Source organism: Amyelois transitella, chromosome 24, assembly GCF_032362555.1.
Source record: "Amyelois transitella isolate CPQ chromosome 24, ilAmyTran1.1, whole genome shotgun sequence".
NCBI lineage: Eukaryota > Metazoa > Arthropoda > Insecta > Lepidoptera > Pyralidae > Amyelois > Amyelois transitella.
In genome coordinates this window covers 4,171,060-4,195,514 of record NC_083527.1, presented here as the reverse complement: position 1 = coordinate 4,195,514, position 24,455 = coordinate 4,171,060, and the positions used below count along the sequence as shown (strand labels likewise).

The 24,455-nt window shown below is 37.5% G+C and overlaps 4 protein-coding genes across 4 annotated transcripts in view; 2 read left to right on the top strand and 2 right to left on the bottom strand.

The window, feature by feature from the left end:
- The window catches only part of LOC106135970 (serine/arginine repetitive matrix protein 1), a 55,214-nt gene extending 54,390 nt beyond the window's left edge, over positions 1–824 (bottom strand). The window contains exon 1 of the mRNA XM_060951285.1: positions 376–824. The gene's annotated coding sequence lies outside the window, so the exon portion shown is untranslated. The remainder of the gene's footprint in view (positions 1–375) is intronic.
- Positions 825–1,956: 1,132 nt separating this feature from the next.
- On the top strand, positions 1,957–6,949 carry LOC106135805 (uncharacterized). The gene is made up of 7 exons (XM_060951284.1): positions 1,957–2,067; positions 2,492–2,594; positions 2,943–3,072; positions 3,417–3,519; positions 4,107–4,204; positions 4,474–4,723; positions 5,258–6,949. Exons 1-7 carry the CDS (start codon positions 1,966–1,968, stop codon positions 6,584–6,586), a joined length of 2,115 nt encoding a protein of 704 aa, XP_060807267.1. The 5' UTR covers positions 1,957–1,965; the 3' UTR covers positions 6,587–6,949.
- Positions 6,950–8,305: 1,356 nt separating this feature from the next.
- LOC106135888 (dysbindin protein homolog) lies at positions 8,306–10,359 on the bottom strand. Its single transcript, XM_013336289.2, has 3 exons — positions 9,791–10,359; positions 9,113–9,277; positions 8,306–8,583 (listed from the first exon to the last, which is right to left on the bottom strand). Exons 1-3 carry the CDS (start codon positions 10,293–10,295, stop codon positions 8,498–8,500), a joined length of 756 nt encoding a protein of 251 aa, XP_013191743.2. The 5' UTR covers positions 10,296–10,359; the 3' UTR covers positions 8,306–8,497.
- Positions 10,360–10,957: 598 nt separating this feature from the next.
- Positions 10,958–17,505, top strand: LOC106135886 (uncharacterized). Its single transcript, XM_013336287.2, has 13 exons — positions 10,958–11,162; positions 11,268–11,406; positions 11,834–11,978; positions 12,300–12,463; positions 12,893–13,019; positions 13,663–13,786; positions 14,279–14,408; positions 14,946–15,134; positions 15,669–15,813; positions 15,953–16,090; positions 16,316–16,403; positions 16,776–16,987; positions 17,067–17,505. Exons 1-13 carry the CDS (start codon positions 11,053–11,055, stop codon positions 17,297–17,299), a joined length of 1,944 nt encoding a protein of 647 aa, XP_013191741.2. The 5' UTR covers positions 10,958–11,052; the 3' UTR covers positions 17,300–17,505.
- The last annotated feature ends 6,950 nt before the right edge of the window (positions 17,506–24,455 follow it).

Here is a 24,455-nt window from a genome sequence, read left to right as displayed (position 1 = left end):
TTGATACACGTAATAGGAGGAAGAGACAAAGAAATGTGAAATGCGTTTTTCGGGCAACGTTTAGATTGTATGATTGGTATATTTAGATGATTTATTCTTTTATTGTGAACATTTAGTTCATCATGAATTACTAACTATAGTGATAATAAATACTTATTAATTGTTATAATATGAAATTGTTTTTTTTTTATTTAATTAAATTCAAATATGGAACTATTATTTTTTCTTGATTTCTTTAACTGTACCTTCTAATAGGTATCCATATGAGTAAGTAAGTACATGTAAAGAAAATAACAATTAAAAACGAATTAGGATAAGGTGAAAGTACTAATGTAAATGGCGAAACTATTGCTATGGTATATGTATAACACTTACCATACGAAGACTGGAAGGTGGTAACTGAATTGCAGCATCACTAACGGATCCCAGGAGACCACTTGCAAATTATACATACACAACAATATATACACAAAAAAGCCAACGGTCTAAAAACCTGTTTCACAGCCACGGCACACCATCACCAAATGAGCGGCACTTGTTGCAAAACTAACAAAAAGTCGATTTACAACACCCAAATTCAACTAAAACCGCATTAACAAAATATTTCATCGATTTTTTTTATTTTATTTATTTTTTTATCCGCCACTGTTTTACATCGATAGATAGATACAATTTTTTTTTTAATTTTATATTTATTATTACATATAATTTATCTTAAACTGTATTTAATTGCATTAAATTGTTTAAAATTATTTGAGTTGTCAATGTTCATTCAGACACCTTAGAGGTCAGTACGCATGCGCGTAGCACGTTCGACAGCGCCCCCTGCGCGAGCCAGACTGAAGTGGACGGGCGAGATGACGGAGCCCGGCATGGTGATGCCACTAGCGAAAAATAAAAGCTTCTAAACATTGCCAACTCTTCGTTTAAGGGCTACTGAATAGCAGAACTTCTGTGAGCTAAAATCATATCAATGTGCACAGCTCACTGCTATATTCTGTTCACATAGTAATATATTCTGCATAACTTCAAGCAAAAAGGCTTGTATTGACGAGTAACCGGAATGCTCACATAGTTATTTATCAATGTAGCGTCCTACTAATCTCAGTTTATCGAGCCATTTCCCAGGTTAAGAAAGACTATATCTTCTCTATTTCTAAAGAGAACTCTTCTCGACATGTATATTAGCTACAGTCGTTATCGGATCTTCCGTTGTGATTCGATTAACTCCTCAATAGAGACAAGATATCTTATCTCCCACTTTCAACCCACAAGTTTGATGGGATCACTTCAGGAGGAAGCAGCTCAGAAGACAACATAGAAGTGAGAAAAACACGGACAGCTATCTCTTTCGGAGAACATTAAAAAGTCGTTGAATAAATTACAAGCCGGTGTTAGTGAAAATCAAGAGAACTAAACGATGAAGTAATTTTCCAGCAGCAACTTTATTTCTACCGTGGAGTGAGCTTCTTATGACTTCAGCAGTGCAATTGTGACTATTACAAGTTCTCTTAATTGCCACTTTGCTTCTGTTGCAACAAATGTAGTAATTTATAGAGTAATCTTATACCTCTATTTCCTTTTTAAATGATCCTGCATAAGCAGGAATGAATGAATTTAATACCGTGAACTTTCAATAAACTATAATAAGTAATTTCGAAACAACAAACAATCAATAGAGGTGTAATAAAACCTCAAAGCTTTAGACCGAACCATCGCGATGACAACATCAGTCACAAATCAAATTCGAAAAGCGATTCAAATTAAAAGAAAAAAAAACATATCATGGTATCTATCAAAAAAGAGGAAAATTTTGTTATCGTAGATTTAACCGCCAATGTATTTCAAATTGTCTCCATTTTTATTAAAAGTTTTACCGTTAATTTTTCTCTTGAAGTTTAGTGATATATATATTAGTTTGTTCTTATGTTAAAGATAGTTGATTGTATGAGTGTGTCACATTGAATGAGCTTCGAAGTGGATCGGTACGCGTGGGCACACATAGCCCTATGTGCGGACACCACATGGGCTTCTGAACCACCGGACGAGTTCACAATAGCCAACCAGGTACCTTCCCAACATCAACAACATAGCATGAGAAATTTGATGTCATTTTGATTATCAGCTGTTTTACATCAGAACGACAGACCGTCTAGTTTTTGAGCGATTTTTCAGAAGCATGACATTCTACGCAGACTTTGGATTAGAAAATTAACCGTTACTTGACGACATGATTTGGGATTAATCAAATGATCTAACCCACATTTTATGTAGGTAGTTACATAGCAGCAATTCGAGTGGTAGGTATTCCCCTCAATCCTCAATTATGGCTCCGGAATTATCAAAAAGAAGCGTATGAAACACCTAGAATCACAGGTTGTGGAGATAAATAGGCAAAGGCGATTTTCTGGCTAGTCTATAAACCAAGAACTGGACTAACGAACTCAAACAAATAATTATGATACATATCTACAGATCTTCCCTCTTTCAGCGCCTCTTGGCACAACATTGCCGTATATCCCAAGTTTTGCAGGAAACTGCTGTGGAATCACAGTCACAAAGTGTACAAACAAAAAATCAATTTGAAACCACGGGTAAGTGAATAATAGCGTTATATTTTGCTGATGAAGTTCTAATAGATTAAATAGGTTAGTAGAATGGTCACATCACATTGATACAACTTTATATGGTAAACACACCGAATCCTGAATTTTTTTAATAGAAAATCGTATATAGCATTCTATGCTTTGCTTACCTACTGAAGTCCTTATTTTAAAACTCTTTTTTCAAATCTCATTATAAAGTTTGATCCAAGTGACTACCTTGCGGAACGCCTGAATGACACATCCGAAATCGGTTACTCGGTTTTTTTCATTCGAGCAGGTATATGAGCATCATTTTTCTTCATCGTCAATAATGACAATAACTTTTAAATATTGCAGAAAAACGAAGTATATCCAGTCAAAGTCCAGAAAATGCCGGCTGTAGTAGTAGTCGGAGAAGCGTGAAAGACGTCATACCTGAATCCAGATTAGCACAGTTTTACGGGAATTTCTATTACGACGAATCTAGGTACAAAAACCTTCTTGGATTATAAAAGACCAACAAAAATATAACACAAAATTTTAAGGGTATGAATTCATAGGCAATTGTACGTTTTACCCCTCTACCTGAAACCCACTGACAAATCAAACGGTTATATACTTTTATAGAGAGATTGACTTCAGATATCTTTTCTTTTCTCTCTATCTGAAAAATTTCAAAGTTCGATAAAAGCACAACTGGATGAAGTATAAAGAAAAACAGCCGAAGCAATTTCACTTATTCTCTCGTCTCCTAATTCCCAGTCTCTCCCACAGTCAATATTGTTGTAATGCTAAGGTCTAAGAGTATTTCATTAAATAATTATGTTGTAGAGAGAAATGTTACACAAACGCTATCGAGAGAAGTAGTTGTCGAGGGTACAACGGGCAAGGCTGCGAAAACTCTGATCTCACAGAATGTTGGATGTTGCCTGAGGTTAGTTGGCAAAAAAAAAATTTAAAGTAAAGAAAATAAAATTCAAATTTCTTTAGGACATATGAGACATGACATGCTTTAAATACATGATTAAATCTTAGAATACTTAATATAGAAAATGATGTATGGTTTTAATGTATGCAGTTAAGGCTGAAAGAAGATGCATAAGATACGCAAGTAGCACAACCCTATTTGTAGAACACCAAATTATCAAATACTCCTAAGGGTGGTTTCATTAAATTACATGTCTTATTACAACGGAGCTTGGAAGCCAAGTGAATGCAATCGGAAATCCCTATTTTTAGAAAAGGATTAAAGCTTTGCTTGTAAAATTGGCCCCAACCTAATTGAAATAACTACACAAGGCTTGATAGTTTAAAAGTTGAGTTGAGACTTGTTCAACTAAAGTTCAATATTAGATCCTCTTTTCTGGCAGAGGTCACACTTTCTACTTGGCATAATCCATGCACATTTCTTTTGCTTCGTCTACATTCGTCAACCAAGGTTCTCTTGACCAGACCTATCATCAAAACGTCCTCCTATCAAGGTTACATGAACTAAAAATTTTAAATAGATTCTTCTTCCAGGTGGAGTACTGGTTCCGCAAGTTGGTGGACGACACTACAGACCGCAGCGCATATCCTCGACGACGCAGACAGTATAGAATGCTCGCCGATGACAATTTGTGCGTTTAAATTTTAATCACTACGTATTTTCTTTTGAACTTATTTGGGAGAAAGATACACGGACAGACGACTCAATAATCGACTTATAACCCTCTTTGCGGAGGAGTATAAAAATAATATCCTACTACCCAAAACGTAAAACACTATGGTCTATACCAAATTTGATCTGATAACATAACTAAGTTTATCGTTCCCATCAGCATAAAATTAACCAAGCAGTTTATAAATTTCATCTATTCCCTATTAACGGGCACCGATCGGCAGCTAGCGAGCGCTGGGGCCCGACCGGGGCGCGGGCCGTGGGCGATGAAGCGGTACTAGCGGCGAAGGTCCTCAGTACGAGGAGCCTGTGGTCCCCGCCGGTAGTGCAGCCGTCCAGAGCCCCCAGCCCGCCGATAGCGTCTCGCAAGATACGGGCGAGGCGCCGCCAACCAAGAAGATTGACAGCGTTGGCACCCCCACCACCTGCGTACTGCTTAGAGGTGCCGGCGCAGTTGCTGTGCGATCCTAAATGCAAGGTATGAAGGGCTCAACTTTATCAATAGCTATAAATTAATTCTTCAACTTAGCAGAGAAATAAGATGCGAGTTACAGATAAGAGGCTTATGTCGGTGCCACGAACTGGGCTGTTATGCCCCAGCATGTTGTTATTATTTATTATTAACGTTATTATCATTTTTTTATCATGTTATGTATATGATCGTATAAGACTACGTGTGTGACTGTATTACCGTACCGTATGGTAATACCATACAATGACAATAAATTCATCTTAATCAAATATGCGAATAAATGTGCCAAACGTGATCTTTTTAACATATCAATTTATGTTTAAGTTGATCTTACCAAGATAAAACCGTAACTATTTTCTTTTATTGAAGACAAAACACACGGGGTCATGAATACCTACTGACATGATATTTCAAGGTGTTAACAATATACGAGTAGCTTTTGATTAATTTGACAACTACTTCTACCGGCTACATTCCAATCACCATATAATCACCATTAAGTGTCCCAAATATTAATTTTAAACTTTTATTAATTTCCAGTTCCAATTCGACTCGCCAAGACCGCCTTCACTGAACATCACTGAATGCCAGCGGGTGATGGGCCGGCTGTCAGCCAGCGTGCAAGCCGTCATGAGGGCTACTGCTGCCCGGTGTCCCCCCTACAGAGGAACCAACGTCAGTAGATACGCCCCTACTGGACAACGCCCCGCCCGATGTCCCGACAGAAGATACGGTGTCTGGTGGCCTAGAGATCACCCCTCGCCCAGACTTGATCATAGATTTCAACTCACACATGTAGTTCCTACAGTACAACGAACAAATAGCCAAAAGGTTGCCGCAAAAATTGATGCTGAGGAAGCGAAAACACTTGACATTAAAAACGATGACAATAATAAGAAGCCAGAAGAAACGCCAGCTGAGGATAAACTAACTCAGGAAAAAGAAAATACGCAGACTCATCAAGAAGAAAAAAAGCCTACAGAAAAAATAGCAACCGACGGACAAATGCCATCAACCAGTGCAGCAGCTGCTTTAGAAACGGGATTGAGGAAAAAGAGGCTTTACAGCACAGTCCTAAGTATGAGCGCACCTACACCAATAAACTTGACTCCAGTAGGATGCGTCAGATTATCACAAAAATTGGTAACACCTGGACTTTTAAAACTCAATCCTAAAATTGTTCTACCGACAACTAGAATAAGACCTCCAAATGTAGATAAGAAGTTTGATGAACTAGAGAAAGAAGCTCTAGAACAGTATAAAGCATCAGACGAGAGTATAGACACCAAATTCAGTGAATTGGAAAAGCAAGCTGTCGAGCAATACAGCACTAGTAACAGCAACACCAGTTGTAGCAGCGGGAACTCTGCAGAAAAACGTACGGCTAGCTCTCCGTCTGTGCCCGATGATCAGAAAAACAAGACGCAGCCGGCAAAATTTCATAAAGAAAAAGTAGACAGTGTAGTTATTTACTCTCAGAATTTTCCCGACCTAAACGCCAGAGGACACACTAGTCTCATGAATTTAAAAAACTTCCACGCCCCCCAGAGGGGGGAAAAAAAGGAGCAAACGCATAAACCTAAACGGAGTTTGAAGAGTGAGCAGAGGGCGGCGTCGGACACCGACTACGATGCGAGGGAAGCCGCCAAAGGTCATAAAGGTCCGATGCGCTGGACGCTACACGTTGTGCCACCCAAAAAAAGGCATTTGACCCAGTGCGTGTCCGACTGCTCGTCTGATGAAGAGCTGGAAGATACAACCGGCGCTATAAAGGACGCTGGTCCGCGAATCAAACGACACGTTACCGGAAAGGCGAAGATGTCTGCCCACGGCGGCGGAGATCTACACCCTATTATGAGAAAAACGTAGCAATTGCTGATGACACGGACTGTGAAGCATCCATCACTTTTATACACTTTACAAGCAATTTTAGCCACTGAAAGTTGTGGGTTGAAATTGTGGAATGCGTCAGTTGGTAAAATAGTAAATTGTGTGTGAATTTTGTATGCATTTTATGGGCGATCGTCAACTTTGAGTGGTTTCAATCAGTTTTTGATATACATTTTGTGGTGTTGTGTGGCGTGGTGGCAGACGCGTACCGAACTATGCCGCGGCCTTAGCAATGTGCTCATTTTACTAGTCATAAATGCTTTGTATATATTTTTTTGTATTTTTGGATTTATTGTGAGAATATTGATTATGAAAAATGATTTCAGTTAAAAAAAAAGCACAACTCGGAACGTGAATTCTTTAAATATTTTACGAAATAATTAAAATAAATGTTATGTGATTTCATTGGATGACTTCAGAATTGAGATATTATTTTGACAACACTTAAAGAAAAAGAAATATGTCTGGATGTATGTAATGGCGAGAAATCTGAGTCTGCTGAAAGAGACACTGCTATTACCTTAAGCACGGCAAAAGTAACTTATATCATTTCAATTAAATTTGACACAATGGAAGGGACGCAACGTGCAGGCTATTTATAAGTGTGAAGTCCAAAATTCAACGTCGACCAGCTTGAACCATAGTTAAACAGTAGGTTTTCATTCTTCTGGTGTTCCCGAAAACATTCTCACCAGGAGACCAAGTCCCTCTACAGCATATAAAACGCGGTCTTGGAGTGGGTGGCGTCAGTATTTTTTTTTATATAAAGCGCAATTCCCTTCTCTCCTCGGCAACATTGCAAGGTAACATAAATACATACCTACATAAAATCACGCCTCTTTTTCCGGAGGGGTAGGCAGAGACTACCTCTTTCCAAGGCAAGGCCCTAACCTAACCTAATCCTGTTAATAGTATGTTACCTCTTTATCGAGATAATAGTACAGTCAAAAACATAAAAATAACTGACTGTCGTGTTAGCCCGATTGACCATCCTAGGGCAACATTTTAAATATAAAAGCTACGATTTTTGCAATCAAAATGTGAAACCATAATAACATTTTTATGTTGTTAACTGTATCTAAATCGTAGTGATTATATCCTCTTTCTGTACCATTACCTTAGCCTTATTCTTCCGTCTAAATTCATTAAAATGACAAAATTATTCAAGATAGCTTTATTGTTTAGGTATATAAATAGGTTTTAACATTTAAATAACCTTTGAGTAGTGGTCCACCAATGTTTTACATTGTATTACTTAACTATGGAAAAAATAACAAAAAATAATTAACAGTACCTTTGGAAAGTCTTACTTATCCTAAAAGCTCTATTATCAGCACAGAACAATGGGTCAACCATAGAATTCAGAATAATATAACAAAATAGAAGTGCCGTACGGTACTTGAAATTAAAGGAATGATAGTAGTAGTACTCTAGCATCACATCCAACAGATACGACGACACATTTTTTTTTTCCATTTTATACTTCAAGGAAACCAACTATTTAGAATCATTTCTGCCATTGCTAACCAATCTTTGTAGAAATACCGTTAATTCTAATTAAGTTATTAGAAACAAAAAATATCTGTTTATATTCAAAATAAAGAAAACAGTTCTTTAAGATATAGGTGGTAAGTACTGGTGAATATGACGTCGTAAGAATTGACTATGACACCATATCAGTTATGAGATGGCAAATAAGCCAGATATACTATACAATTGTACAGTAAACTGCATGAGAAACAAGTCAATATTATAGAAAGTTAAGTAGAACTCCTTTCAACAACAACTTATCATTTCTGTAGCTCCAAGTTTAATATGCCATTTCTATTGTCTTAAATTATTATGAATTCTATGAGTTCATCCTACTTTAGTAATCTGTGTTCACGGGGTTCAACTCTCCAGGAAATTCTCCAGGTCTGTCCTATCGTCGTCTAGTTGTACTTGCTCCAGAGTGATTTTGGGTTGAGAAGAATGAACTGAAATAAAGAGTAAGACCAATGAGTTAATGGTGGCGCAGCGGTAGTGTGCTTGTCTGTGACACCGGAGGTCCCAGGTTCGAATCCTGGCAAGGACATGATGAGAAATGAACATTTTCTAGTTGGCCTGGGTCTTGAATGCTTATCAATACATATATGTATTGATAAAAATATAGTATCGTTGAGTTAGTATCTGGGAACACAAGTTTCGAATTTACTTCTAATGCTAACTTAATCTTAATCTGTGTAATTTAACCTGTATATTTTTATTTATTTACTTCTATTACTGAGTGACTGGACTGACAGACAATGCACAGGCCAAACCGCCTAGAATGCTGGGGGAGTAAATTAACCAGATATATAATTAGGATATATAATTATATGTAAGCCGATCCATTGGATCCTATATTACATTTACATACATACATAAAACCACCACCTCTTTCCCGGTGGGGTAGGCAGAGACTACCTCTTTCCACTTGCCACAATCTCTGCATAATTCCTCCTATATTTTATGTATATTTATAACCTTCTGGCACAGCCCTGCTGCTCAAATACCGAGCCATGTCGCTTTGGAATGCGGCTGCGCTTGTCTCCCTCTTGTACTGTAAGTCTGCCAGTTGCTGTCTCTCTCTCACACAGGATTGCAGCGTGTTCTCTTTTGCCAATTGATGTCTGATGTCTTCTAGCGCTGCTGTAATTGTGATATTGAAGAGTCAATTATGATAAAGATTTTGTTCTGATTTATGGCAAAGTTTGTTCCACCACTTATTCTACACTCGCGCTTTGGTAGTGGTAGTAGATATTATTTTACTATTGTTGATGTCATTAATGATACCTTGTATAGTTTTTTGAAAAAAGAAACTATTGCTATTACATGCAAGACCCTCAATCTGCTAATAGTGATTAAAATTTGTTTTGATTCTTTGATATATTTTTTTTTCAAGTTGAATTGGCTCAATGCATTACACAATCTGGGGTCAGGTACCTAGTGTTTGACCTGATTGAAAGCAGAGAATTATTTTAAATTTTCTATTATTGTTATGTTATGATTAGATCAGATAATAAGTTGATTCATGCCTTTTTTGGTTTTTGTAGTGTCTTTGGAGATTTGAACCCACATTTTTGGCAGCAACATAAGCTTTGTTTGGTTGTTATCGTTTTTTACCATTGCTGAAATATTCTAAGGAATGTTGACAATATTTACCCATTTTCTTTTCCTTGTACAAAGTTAGATGATAATGATGATCCAGTTTCCAATTCTCCATTGCACTCCTTTCTACAATATCCTCAAATTGGATTAATTCTTCTTCCACACTCCTCATTAGAGTCTGTACATTCCTCAAACTCTCCATACACTGCGCCACTGAGGCAGCCAATCCAGGCAATTGGGCCAAATTCTGACTCAATTCATGTGCACTTTGCAACCTAATTTTTGTAATTTCGTGCAACTCTTGTACAGTCCTGTCGACAGCCTCAGCAGACTTAGCATTTGTTTCGGTGTTTGCATGAATCTCAGCCCAGTCAGTTTGATATTTCTCTAATAAGGCACCACCAGCCCCATAGTTCACTTTCGCTTCGCTGGAATGTTTCGGTTTCTCTTTAAAAATATTCTTAACCCTCTGAACTTCTTGCAAAGTTTGCCTCAAATTATTATTTCCACTTAAACCATCTTGGACTACAGATATAAATTCTTTTAAATTTCCTAACATTTCTATTCAATTAATATTAGAATTGAATTCTCAAGCAAAACAAAACAACCAACCATTCATTCATCAAAATTTTAAATATTTTTTTAATTTTTGACCTTGGCATTTCGACAGTGAAAGCTGTCAAAGTATATTTTCGTAATTATGCTCTCAGATTTAAGTAATGGCCATACAAACTTAGATATAGATCTCTAATTTCTCTACATACTGTGAAATGTAATGGGGGCGTAACCTGCAGGCCAAAGTTAAGACTTCCGAAACTTAACTTCGCGTCGTTCTGTCACACCTAAGACTTGCCCGTGTAGCGTGCCACCGACTTTGTCCGACCTAGGTCTGAGCGACTCACTCAGGCTGAATTGAACATGTGTTATTAAACGGCACAGTGCAGCGTGCTACTGACCAAAGACAACACGCTTGTGAGCACAAGCGTTGACAAGAAATATAGGGGGGTTGAATACATTACAGTAGTAGAGTCAATGATGTTTTATCATGAATCAATATGAACTAGATGAAACGACCTAACTTCAGCCGTTCTATCAAGTAATAATGAGTTCCAATGCTTATCAACCCGTGAATAATCTTGATAGATTAGTTTTGGCTGTATGATGTGATGATTATTATACACCACACTACAACTCAATTTAAAAAAATAAAGTGTAAACAAACACAAAATTCAAATGAAACACCGTTTAAATTTTGTGAATCTAAATTCAATAATTAATCGAGTATACGAATACTTATAACAGCTAAATCTTTAATAATGAGCAACGAAAAATTGAGTAGAGAACAAGTGCCTCAAAAATTTGCAGAATGGCTTTTAGGAATGGGATGCCCGCCTGAAAAAGTTCCGAGTGTAGACAAAATTTCAGAGTAAGTTTATAAGTATAATTCTAAACCATTTGTAATATCTTGTGCGTTGAAACATAAATTGAAGGTACTGAACCTTTTACCTATAAAGCTATATTTTATGTTTAGAATATGCCGGGGTCAATATTACATGGTGTGGCGGAGTCTCATGGAGCATGTGGAACCGAAGGATGTTGTTAAGCGGAAGAGACTTCAAGTGTTCTGTGATGATGTTCAAAAGTGGCAGAAGAAAAGTCCATTCAATGAGGTAATGTTATATTGTATGTTACTAGTGTTTCCTTTTGAATTTTAGCTTCCATTAAATGTTTTTATATTTGAGACTAAGTCCATTTGATACAAACTCTTATATACCTGCCTATGTGATGATCAAGTTTTTCATAGAAACTTGTTGATTCAGGCTTCTTTCACCTCACCTTATTAATAAAAACATTATTATTTTGATCAAGGTGTATTCATGTAAAGCATGTAATAAAAAATAAAATTAACTTGCACATCCAAATCCTTCACTAAAAGTCAGATATATTTCTCAGATAGACATACTGCTTTGGACCATAATGAAAGGATCATAGGATGATAATCCTATGATCTTCTTGCTAATTTTCTAACATTGTGGTCCAAAGCAGTTACAATGAAAATTGTTATGCAAATATGAATTCCATATTTTTTTATTTCAGCGTGATTCAAATGTTATTATACCGGAGCCTATAGCATTGTGGCAACAACAAACAGAGCTGAAGGATAAGGTCGCTGACATGGAGACCAGAGTTGGCAGCGGACAGGAGAAGTTGAAACAACTCACTGACAAAATATCTATGAAGTGTTGGTATAATTATTTTTTTTCATCGAATGTGGCCAGTACACAGAATGTTATTTGATTCTTACTCTTTGATGATACAGTAATATTCCAACTATAGTCTTTTTACCTGTATAATTTTTTTAATTTTATAAATATAATTTGTTTAACTAAAATAAATATTTCATGGACACGATTCAGTGTTTGACGCAGTGCATAGTGGTATTTCATGATTGACCAGTGGCTCCAGAAGACTAGCTTCAGGTTCTTGTAAAATGCCTCGACACATGCTGAGTGGACATCAGATCAACATAATAATTTAGGCAACTATTTGTTTTTACTTAAAGTATCCCAACGCAACTTATGTCGCGAGCGTATTGAAGATCTACAGCGTCGCGCGTGGCTTCTACAACAGGTGGCAGCTGACTTGAAGGCCAAGAAGCAGAATTTGGAGGAAACCAGGACCATTGCTGACTCACTTTGCTGCTTTGATGAAGATGGTGATGTGCAGGTAATTTACTAGTAGCTTGCGCCTGTGACTTCTCGTGAAATGTATCTATTTATACATTCATGCATATAGTCACGTCTATATCCCTTGTGGGGTAGACAGACCTAACAGTTGTGAAAAGACTGAAAAGACACGTTCAGCTGTATATATGTCTTATGATGGAATTGAGATTCAAATAGTGATACGTTGCTAGCCCATCGCCTACAAAAGGAATCCCAAAGTTTATCAGCCTATATCTTCTAAGCTACTATAAGACAATCCATTTGTTTAACAATGAAATTGTGGAGATTCCAAGCAAATTATATCTTAATTATGAAGATGTACATACTTAAGTTGTGATGTTGATAAATAGACAAAGAAAGAGATTAGATTTGAGATTTAAATAGTGACTGTTTGCTAGAAAATAACTAATTTACCTATACTTTTTTTCAGGGTAAATTTGATAAATGTCTATCCTTAATCCGGAAACCGTCTTCGTCCGCGGCGTCCAACTCGCTGCTCGCCTCGAATCCCGTCGCCAGCTCCTCAGTAGTGTCCACCAATGGAGATCAGGATACTGGTATGTTTATTTTAAAGAATAACATTAGTAGGAACGTATCTTGATCAAATTAAGGACGTCCTGGTAAAGGGTCAGGTCAAAAGTACCCGAATACGCCGAGCTTGCATGAAGAGAGTTATGAATGTGGATGAAGCGAAGGAAGTATGCAGAGATCGTGGCAAGTGAAAAGAGGTAGTCTCTGCCTACCCCTCCGGGAAAGAGGCGTGATTTTATGTATGTATGTAACATTAGTAGGCAAATTTATTCATATGATCAGGTCTATGTCCCTCGCGGGGTAGACGGAGCCAGCAGTCTAGAAAGACTGATAGGCCACGTTCAGCTATTTGGCTTGATGATCGAATTGAGATTCATATAGTGACAGGTTGCTAGCCCATCGCCTAAATGAAGAATCCCAAATTTATAAGCCTATCTCTTAGTCGCCTTTGACGACATCCGGTAGAAAACAGATGGAGTGGTCGTATTCTTTTTTAAAATTGGTGCCAAAGTTCATATTATTTGACAATAGATTGCGCTAGTATCAGTGACTATTAAAACAGCACAAGTATTAATATTTTTTTATAGAATTTACCCGCGATGAGTGTAGTGTGCCCTTGCCATAAAAAATATATGTTTATAAGTATGTATTTATATATTTTTTTTACAGAAGATCAAGTGTACTCGCTGGTTAAATCCCCCGGCTTCGCTCTCTGGCCGCTACTGTGCGAGTCGCGAGCGGGACTCGTGAGCAAACTGGCTGACACCGCTAGTGCTGGCAACACCGGCGTTGGGTGAGACCATAGAGAGTAGACCATAGTACCTATCGTACATCGATATCGATGGTACATACCTATCGCTAATGCTATCTCTTCAAGTTAACCTTTGGGTGAAAGGAAAACAAACAGGAGATGTTGACGCGGTGCAAAATAAATAAATGCTTTAACAAAAAAAACAATAAATAGTGCCGTGTGGTTCCCAGCACCAATAAGAAAAGAATAGGACCACTCATCTCTTCCTCTTGGATGTCAAAAGGCGATTGGAAATTGAAACTTGGGATTCTTTTTTTAGGCGATGGGCTAGCAACCTGTCACTATTTGAATCTCAATTTCTCAATTCTATCATAAAGCCAAATAGCTGAACGTGGCCTATTAGTCTTTTCAGACTGTTGGCTCTGTCTTCTTCACGTGACTATATATGATACAATTCAAACAAAATATATATACCTATAAATAATACTTATAATATAAATACATTAAGCCAATTATAACTACTTTCTTTTACAGAATCACTCCACAATCGGTCCTAGCGTATACAGCGGCCTTACACAGCAGTCTTGCGCTTGAAGCCATGAAACACAAGGTGCACATCAAGCAGACCCAGAAACGATTGGCGTCAGCGGTCAATGAACTTAGTGTAAGTATTAAATCTGGAAAAAAATGGTTGCAGATTCAATTTCCTAGTGAAAGTTGCAAAAATAAACAAATTTGTATACCATTTATTTAGCACACTTAACACGGGACAGTTGTATTAATATGGATATTTGTAAATTGGCAGTTAAAATGGAGTGTATTATGAAACTGGTTCAAATCCGGCTCGAAGGACCAATGTCGACGTCGTAACCAAACAACTTGAAAGTACGATAAGTTGAAAAAACACCGATTTACTTGTGCAGAAGTCAAATTTTTTTATGGCACAAAAATATTTGGTCGCCCACTATTTGGACGCTAAGAACTGTTTCTGGTAGTTATGCAAACTACCTACTTTGAGCGAGTTAGCATGAGTTATTTTGTCTTTAGGATTTTAAGTTAAATGTCTTAGTAGTAAAGGTTGTTATTTTATTGAGTTTTCATTCGATTCAATTCGGTTGTAGGTTGCGCTATTCTGCACCATCGAACAGGCTGGCTACTTATAAATGCTGTACCTAGTTAAATAATAAACCTGTGTCCACAGAGCTACCTAACAGGCGAGGCGTGTGAGCTGCTAGTGTTGCGGTGTGAACGCGCCCGTACGGCCGCTAGAGTAAACACATTACGCGCGGCCCTCAACGATATTAAAACGAGAAGCGGCCATTTTGAAATCGCTGGCGATACAGGGATAGCGAACGTTGGAAGAAATATAGCAGCCGTGGATAGGAATATTGTAAGTATTTTTTTTTATATATACAGGGTGTCTGGTAAATCGTGTTGCATATTGAAAGGGGACACTCAGTGTCTGATTCTCGTTACATATAATTTAAAAAAACGCGGTAATAATATTCCAATTTACCCAATTGAGAATTCACTCTGACTAATGTTGGAAAATAGTCATTGGTACTTACATGGCCGAGGTGGGATTCGAACCGGTGCCTTTATGTGCAACACGCGTCTAAACTGGACACATTACCGATTAGTCCACCGACGCTCTACTGTTATTCCCATTATGGAATACTTTTTTATAATGATCCGACCTGAGATCCGACCCTTTGGTTCTTACATAAATACATATAGTCACGTCTAGATATATTCCTTGCGGGGTAATCAGAGCCAACAGTCTCGAAAAGACTGAAAGGCCACGATCAGCTGTATGGCTTTATGAATTTAGAGACTGTAATAAAAATCTGACTACTGAACGAAACCGGTCGTCAATTTTTTTTAAATGTACAATAGTTAGTTCTAACTTCTCTCGCATCGTCAGGAAAGCAAAAGGGACGAACTTAGGAGGCTGCTAACGAACTTGGCGGTCACCGAGAAGAAGATCATGAATATCAGAGAGTGCCTCGTTCACATCTTCAGCGGCTTCCAGAAAGATCTTCCCGTGCAGGAGAACGAGAGATATAGAGGTATATTAGATCTTATTCACACAGCTATTGCCCGCGACTTCGTTCGCGGTAAAAGCTTTACACCTTGAATCGGTGGCGGATTAACATATTTGCCGCCAGCAGGCTGTTCAAATAAATACAAAAATACAAATTATTCCAGGCCACTTGGAGTTCCCGCAGGAGTCTATAGCAACTCTCCGTCAGTTCTACGAGGAGAGAAAGGAGAAGATGAGGAACAAAGTGGAGTTGAGTCTGGATCTGGACGTGTCTGAAAACTGCTCGTTCGCAGACACTACAGGTACTAGATACATACTTACATAGAATGTCGCATTCTACGAATGTCCATTTCCCCAAATATCTCTTGCCCTGAATGTCCCTTTCCCCGAATGCCCCTTTCCCCGAATGCCCCTTTCCCCGAATGTCCCTTTTCCCGAATGTTTCTTTCCCCGAATGTCCCGAAAATCCCTTTATCCTTTTCGTGTCGATCCTGGTTATATAATTTTTTTTATTATTCAATTTTCAGATAATGCGAACCCAAGATTCATTGATGAGTTGAAAATATATTTGAAGAAATTCTGTCTAGAGAAGAATAGGAAACTTGTTTTAGAAAGGTATGTTCGATATATAAAAAAGGGTGGTAAACAAATAATTCAAATACAAACAATAAAAATACAAATCCGTTGTATTTATAATATTAGTAATGTTTATTGTAATTACAGTATTCTTAGGAAAACTGTTCCATTAAGACAAATTGTTGTGTTAACTGATTTTACTGATTAAAAAATCTGTTATTACTAAGGAACTCAACTCAATTTTTTTTTATTTTTTAATGTTCAACTTAGCAACGGATTTATTTGCAAGTTTAACAAAACTTTAATTACTTCCTTTGCCTAACCTTGTTTATTTAATCAACTTATTTTAAAAAAATTATAAAAACATATATTTTAAAAATAAATAAAAAATAATGTATTATGTTATTTTAGCGGCGAAAAAATTTGGATATCCGAGACTCTCCAATCTTCGCACTCCCGCTTGCTCGGTAGATGGCAGCACGCAGAACTCCCGCCGATTGTCTGTCCGTCTGTCTGTCTGCACGCCTCTATCTCCGGAATTATACAGCTGGTCAATAGTAAAGAAACCATGGAGGCGATGGTCAAAGAGTTTGGAAATGGAAGGAAATTGGAGTTCGATATTGGTAAATAAAAAAAAAATTTAACTATTTAGTACCCACGATAAAAGCTCGGTAAATAATGTTTTAAAATTTATTTCTCCAGATCTGTCACCGAAAAAGGCTGAAGAGGACCAAGTCACTGATAGAATCAAGAAGCGACTCAACGACAATCTTATCAGCTTACAGAAGACTGTAAAAACTCTGGATTTGGGGCGGGAAAACCTCAAATTCTGGGCTGACAACGAAATGAAGAAATACATTTCTTCAAATAGGAAATTTGATGGAAAAACTTATAGAGATTATGAAGTTATGTACAAGGAAACGTTGAATGTTTGATGTATGAAGCCAAGTTTTGATTTTCTTGTTAAAATGAAACGACTCCCGTCTGACCTCCATGACCAACGAGGTCAAGGAGGTCGTTTTATGTCTTCTTAGCTGCCCAATTTTGGATCGTTTTTTGTAATTTAATAAGGATTTCAGTCGACCAAAAGTTACGAAATATTTTTGTCTCATACCGAAATTTTGTATATTGAGATACTGAACAGATGTTATTTTTTGAAAATAAATATTTAATGTAAGTAGTACCTACCTTTTTGTGTAATTTTGCCCTTGCTATTTAATTCATTTTCCATGGATGTCGTAAAAAGCATACATACATATAATCACGTCTATATCCCTTGCGGGGTAGACAGACCGACAGTCTTGAAAAAGACTGATAGGCCACGTTCAGCTGTTTGGCTTTATGATGGAATTGAGATTCAAATAGTGACAGGTTGCTAGCCCATCGCCCAAAAAAAGAATCTTAAGTTTATAAGCCTATCCCTTTGTCGCCTTTTACGACATCCATGGGAACGAGATGGAGTGGTTCTATCCTTTTTTTATTGGTGCCGGGAACCACACGGCACTTGTCGTAAAAAGCGATCAAGTAAATAAGCATAATTATCTCTTAGTGCAAACTACCATTTAATCACATAAATTAACTTCACACTGCACCTTTGAATCTCAAGTTCACCCCATAAAGCTGGCTCTGTCTACCTCGTCTACAGTAATATTATAAAGAGGAAAACTTTGTTTGTTTGGTTGTAATGAATAGGCTCAAAAACTACTGGACCGATTTTAAAAATTCTTTCACCATTCGAAAGCTACATTATCCACGAGTAACATAGACTATATTTTATTTTGGAAAAAAATAGGGTTCCGTAATATATTTGGATTTTTCGGACACAAACTGAAAAAAATACAACCAAAAAGTTACTTATTTTGCGTACGCTGCCTAAACTACAAAAGATAGAACCATAAAATGTTTTAATTAATTGTAGATCTTATAAATATCTACAAAAAAGTCCGCGACACACTATACCTATCTATGTCGAGTGAGGCACAACAACCACATTTTTATTTAAAAATCTTGAATTTTTTTTTGGTCTACATTTAAACGCGTTTTTTTACTCATGCTATTAATCCTTATCAAAATAAATAATTTCATCAATAAGTACAGTTTATGTAGATAATATTTGGTCTTTGAATGATTAAAATTGGACGTTTGGTTTTGAAGTTGTGGTGAAATTAAAATATTACGATTTCCGCTGCACGGCCCGGGACTGCAGGACTGCAGACTTTTGCCGGGAGCAAGACTTAGTTAGTTCTAATAGAGATATATTTAGTATCTGCTGTGCATCCGTGCGAAGCCGGGGCGGGTCGCTAGTAAGGGATAAAGATGTAAAGATCTGATTATATGTATGTTCATCTTTTAGGCCATAGGCTATAGCACAACCTGTCAGTCTGAGCGGTATTGTTACATAACCCTTATTCCCGCCCTTTAACTACATAAACAAGCTGAACATATTGATAGGACTTATATATATATCTAACACATGTTACTGCCATGTGACGTGCCAGGTTAAAACCGCAGAAAGGCATAGGATCGAAATCTACCTCGGAGTCTTACATGTGTTACTTAGATCTTTTTTTACTCCCGGTTGCATCCGCACCACTCTGGAGAGAAGCTCGGGGTTTGCCTTTGACCATGGATCCTGGATTGGGTGAGTCAGGCTTTTACACGAAGCGAGAACGATCTGACCTCCGGAACATTTGCAGGTAATGCTAAACCCGTATTGGATCGATCATGGTTACACATCCAGTTGTCCGCATGTGCAGGTTTCCTCATCGTAAGAGCATCGGTAAGAATTCAAACTTTTGTACGTACATAACTACGAAAATAGACATTGGTACATGGCCGAGTTGGGATTTGAACCTGTGTTTATGCGTATCGCGCTTTTTCACAGGCCACCTTACCGATTCGGCCACCGCCTCCCTCTGTACCCAATGATAAAGTTGTGGAAATAAATAAACACACATTACTAGTCATCATGATGCAACTCAGAAGTCCTCCTAGAATCCTCTATAATCTCTATAAATAGGTAGGTATCTAGGTACTTACCTACTTGATGTACCTAAGAGGTGAAAACTTCGGATTGATTTCGAAACAGAAAAAAGATTGGTTCTGTATTTAACGCGTGAAGAAATAACAAACAAATAAACTTACTTTCGCATTTATAATATTGGTTGTAGTTGTATGTAACTAGTGTTCTACTCATGTTAAACTCCTTCAACACGGCCCGCATGAATATGGCTCGCCGTATTCCACAGTACCTATATGTATGCAAAATTTCATGAAAATCGGCTCAGAAGTTTCTTTCTTACATGAAAGACGGACATACAAACACATTTTTCCATTTTATAATATTAGTGGATGGCAGGATTTTTTCATAAATATTTAGGTATCTATGAATATTTTACGCTAACAAGCTACGGAAGATCCATATTTTACAAAGCATAAACCCTGTCTGCTCTTTAGGCGAGGTCTCTTAAAAAAACAAAGAGAACGCTTTCTTGCCGATGGACGAAGCGACGACGATAGGCGAGACGGAGCGCCAGGCGATAACGGAAAGTGAAATAATAATACTATAAACGTGCATGCCATTTTCAACCTTCTCAGCTTTTATATAATGGCTGTAATTCCATGAACATAAATAATGGAATAAATTCAAAACACTCATGTACTGGATTATCGACTTTAAAGTTGAAACATCAAAGCTAAAAATTATTTGTGCGTTCATTCATATTCTCCAAGTAAGTAATAATAAAACTAACCGGTCATGTGCTTGACTTGACTGAGTCAACCTCAATTTATATAGCCTTTGTGGGGCAGAATAATTATTATTACATACAACTTTTTGTTAATCGCAGCGCACAGACTTGGGGCAAAGTCATCCATTATGATTGCGTTTCTGCGTAATTATTCATGACATTTAAGTACTTTATGATTGTGATATGATAAGTACTATTATTTTTATAAAATTGAGGTCTGAACTTCGAAATCAATTAAGCAGTAGGTATTGTGTAATTGTAAAATAGATTGTAGCCTAGATTATTTTTTTCTTAATTTTGATAAATCTATTTCTATATTTTTCTCTTCTTCTTAATAATAAGTTATTCTAGCACAGTAACTTTTAATCCTAATAAGTAAATACTACGAATAATAATACTAAATAGGTATATTTTAGTTAATAAAAATACTATTTAAACATAGAAAGACTGTATTCACAATTCAGTACGGCGGCGCATTGAAAAAATCTCTATTCAATTCTGTTCTATTGTAAATTGACGCATTAGTCACCCTCGCCCTTTTCCGTTCTCTCTCCCCAAACCCTTGTCCCTATTCGTCCCACAGGGAGTTTACAAAGTAAGCCCATCCAGACTAAGCCTGACATTCCGTCTCATTCTGCGTAGAGTAGAGCGCATGCGTTTATTGATCGCCAACGCAACGCAGTAAATTACTTCTGCCTGCCACCCCCTCCACTCTACTCTCCTACTTAACTTAGAATGATTGCCCACAGTTCTACCTAAATATTTGGACGAATAAACAAATTGAAGTACTTTATGCGCGGATTATTATTTGTTATTTGCAGCTGATTGACTACAGCTGGGGCAATACCCGATATCACCAATTTTGTTTGTGCTATCATACATCAGTACCTATCGATAAGAGAAACGAATGGGTGAAAAAATAATTTAGGACTTTGTACAAAACATTTTATCATTTAAGTGTGTACCTATGTGCGATTGGACGTATTGTATTATGTAAGGCGCGTGATAATATTTGATGTGATAAGATAAGCTCGCTGCTATGATAGAGTATTCTGTTGGTTACATGCTATCTTTACCATGTTATCTGCTTTTCAAATGAAGACAGCTTTCTCTACAGTTTAGGCAAATGCAAATTTCTAATAGAAAAGGAACTTTCTCTTTCAGCAAACAAGCTCGCATTCTTATGTCTCTAATCCAAAAAAGGCGAAAAGAAAATAGAAGAAACAAAAAGAAGTTTGAAACGAGGTTTATAAATTATTGTTACGAATACAGGTAGTTGCTAGGCTCTGGTGTAATATTGTGCACTTGTACATGTTTTTCGAAGTAATTTGGTCATTATTTCTTTTTTAAAGTCTTACATCATACATCAATACTACTAGAACTTAATTTTTAAGAATACCATTAATTAATGGTGACCCCGACGTGATTGGAAGCAACCTTCTTCATCATTAACTTCTATCCTTATCATCACTCTTCACTCTGCAACTGCGTATCGCAGCAGCTCCACCACAGCCGACTCACTGGGCTTCGTAGTCCTGTCTCCACCCGCACTTTACTCCCATCGACTTCAGTGAGCGACGCACCTACCGCAGCCCACACCTGGATCTCTGCGATGCCCGCTCTTCTCTCCAGCGTGGCAGCTCTGCACGATATCTCCCGGCGCTAATAAGTCGACTTCGCTCTCTTCTGTCTCGACTCACCGAAGACTACAAGCACCGCAACGGCTCACTCCTGACACACTAGGACTAGAATTCCCTACTCATTGGGGTATAACTGGCAATAACAAGCTACAACAGACTGCGATATTGCGGGGGAGTACTATAACGACATCACTAATGTTACACCAACTGAAATTGACCAGTTCAGCCAATAGCACCGAAGAATCTAAATCGCGCAAACAAAGATTTCATGGATTGGAGCATAAATACAACCTCCGACTTAAAGCCTTCGGAGCCGCGGATTGAGTGACAGAACAAAGAACAGCGTAGATAGGGAATGTTGTGATGTGAAAGGAGATATAGTGATGGGAATAGAAAAGCGGGAATACTTAGATAGTTTATTACAGCCTAATTTGCAGGACACGCGAAGAAGATGAGGACTCAATGCGATACTTCATGTTTACTTGCGACTGTTGCGACACGCTGGGTGGTAAGCGAATAAGGCTCATCTGATCAGCTTACCTCGAGTTGGAGAATAAGAGGAACTTTGTAACAGGTCACATTCTGGAATCCCTGTTCAGAGGGCCTGATGTGGGTGAATAATACAATACAGAGGTTCGACGTGATCAATGAACAATCGTAGGGGCATTATTATTAGTATAAGGGGAGTCCAGTACTTGTGTAACGATAGACGCGAAGTACACTGAGCAGTTTAGTATTCTGAAAGGTGTTAGACAAGGATGTGTTGCCTCACCTTGGCTGTTTAACCTATTCAAGGATAGTTAAAAGACTCTCAAAGTGGATTAAGGATGAATAAGTATGCTGACAGGTTTATAATACAAAAATATTGGTAGGCATATGAACAAGACGAGACAATGACAGAATTTTATGTCATCATTTTTATATGTGAACGAGTTAGGCAAGTGAGAGAGTTTGTGTATTTAGGATCAAAATGTGATATTGTTATTGAAAAGAGATTATATGCGGGGAACATGGCGAATGAAAAGCATAATAAACTTAATGGATATGAATAATATATGGGCGCTAAAATATATAAGATCAGTGTTAAATTGAGTGTCAAGGTGGATACCTTAGAAACATCGTGATAGAGGAAAACCGTGTAAATGAGGTAAAAAGTGACTGAAATAGAAAAGACGTTCTTTTTAGCGTTAATGGGAAAATATGAATGGGAAAGCCTAGGCGCCTTTCCTGGTGAAAGGACAGGTAAAGAGTACTCTTAACCGCCGAGCTTACATGAAAAGAGTAATGAATGTGGATGAAGTGGAAGCAGTAAGTAGGCACCTTAGTAGGGATTGTGGCAAATGAAAGGTGTACCTATGTAGGTCTCTGCCTACCCCTTTGGGAAAACGCTTTTTTTTATGTAGGTATGTAATATTCTAGATGCGTAAGTTTGTCTGTACAGTAAACTTACAAGGGTAAACCGTTGGAGAAATTTTTATACTTCCTACCTAGTTATGTAGCCAGGTTCCAAGGTTAAAACATGAGTAGACTACTTTTTTCTGAAAATTTTCACGAGAACATAATAATAGGATTTTAGTTAGGGAGGAGTTGCGGGCAAAGGTAATTATATTTTATTAATCAATATTAAAATGTATTTTACCGAAATAATACTAAAAATATTAAAGCCGGTAATAAATTACTTATAGCCGGTTAAATAATGTTAAATCTACCAACATTCGATATGATTATTCCTAAAAGAACTATTAATGAACACTAATGTCGACAAAAAATATCATATTCAGGTCGAGGATAAAGAATAGTAATACTTCTGCTGAGTTAATTTATATGCCACACGAATCGCTTACGACGCGTCGTCATTGTCGTTATTATTATTCGGATTCGATTGTTTAGTTCCACGAGTCGAGCGCTGCCTGCTTCTGCCACTCGAAACGAGCGAGGTCATTACATACCTACGCTCTAAATGCGGGCGGGCGACCCTCTGAATCTGATAATAATAATAAATTCCTCTCCTGTGTCGCTACGTTTATTTGTATGATAGCGCTATAGAACGCGCTAAAACGAGACAACTATAGCGCGTCTCCATTAATCAACATTAGTGTGAACGAGAGAGAAAACACCAGCATTGATGCCGTTGGCTTGGTATTTGCCAGCTAACCAATACTGGCACTTCGTGTTCATAGAATACTGGCAGCGGCTCTTTCCTACCTCTGTGTTGAGTGAGAGTGAACGGAATAGAACTACGCTGCGTCGGCCTCGCTAGCTTGTGGTTGTCGGTTTGCGGGGTTTTTGACGGGTTTGAGTTCGTTCGATCGGAGCGAAACGACGGATGTCCTCGCTTAGTCCGTTCTGTTGACTCAATTCAATACGATTTTGTCAAATAATCACAGTTGTTATTTGCATGACTTGATTGATATTGTCATCACGTACATATAGTTGTTCTGGAAATCAATCAAAAGAGGTGCAGTGAGAATAGGTATAAAGAGGTTATTAGAGAAAATATACGACTTATAAGAATAAGTCGTTTATTTTGGTCGGCCCGGCCATTTTGTATTTTTGTGTTGCCTTGTCGCAACCAAAAGTCACTGACAGAACTTCGCGGAAAATAGAATTTGCATATTCCGTGATCATTGAATATTGTTTTCATTTAACGTTGTGAAATTGGAATTTTTGACAAGTGAAAGAGTACACAGTTGTGAAATTGT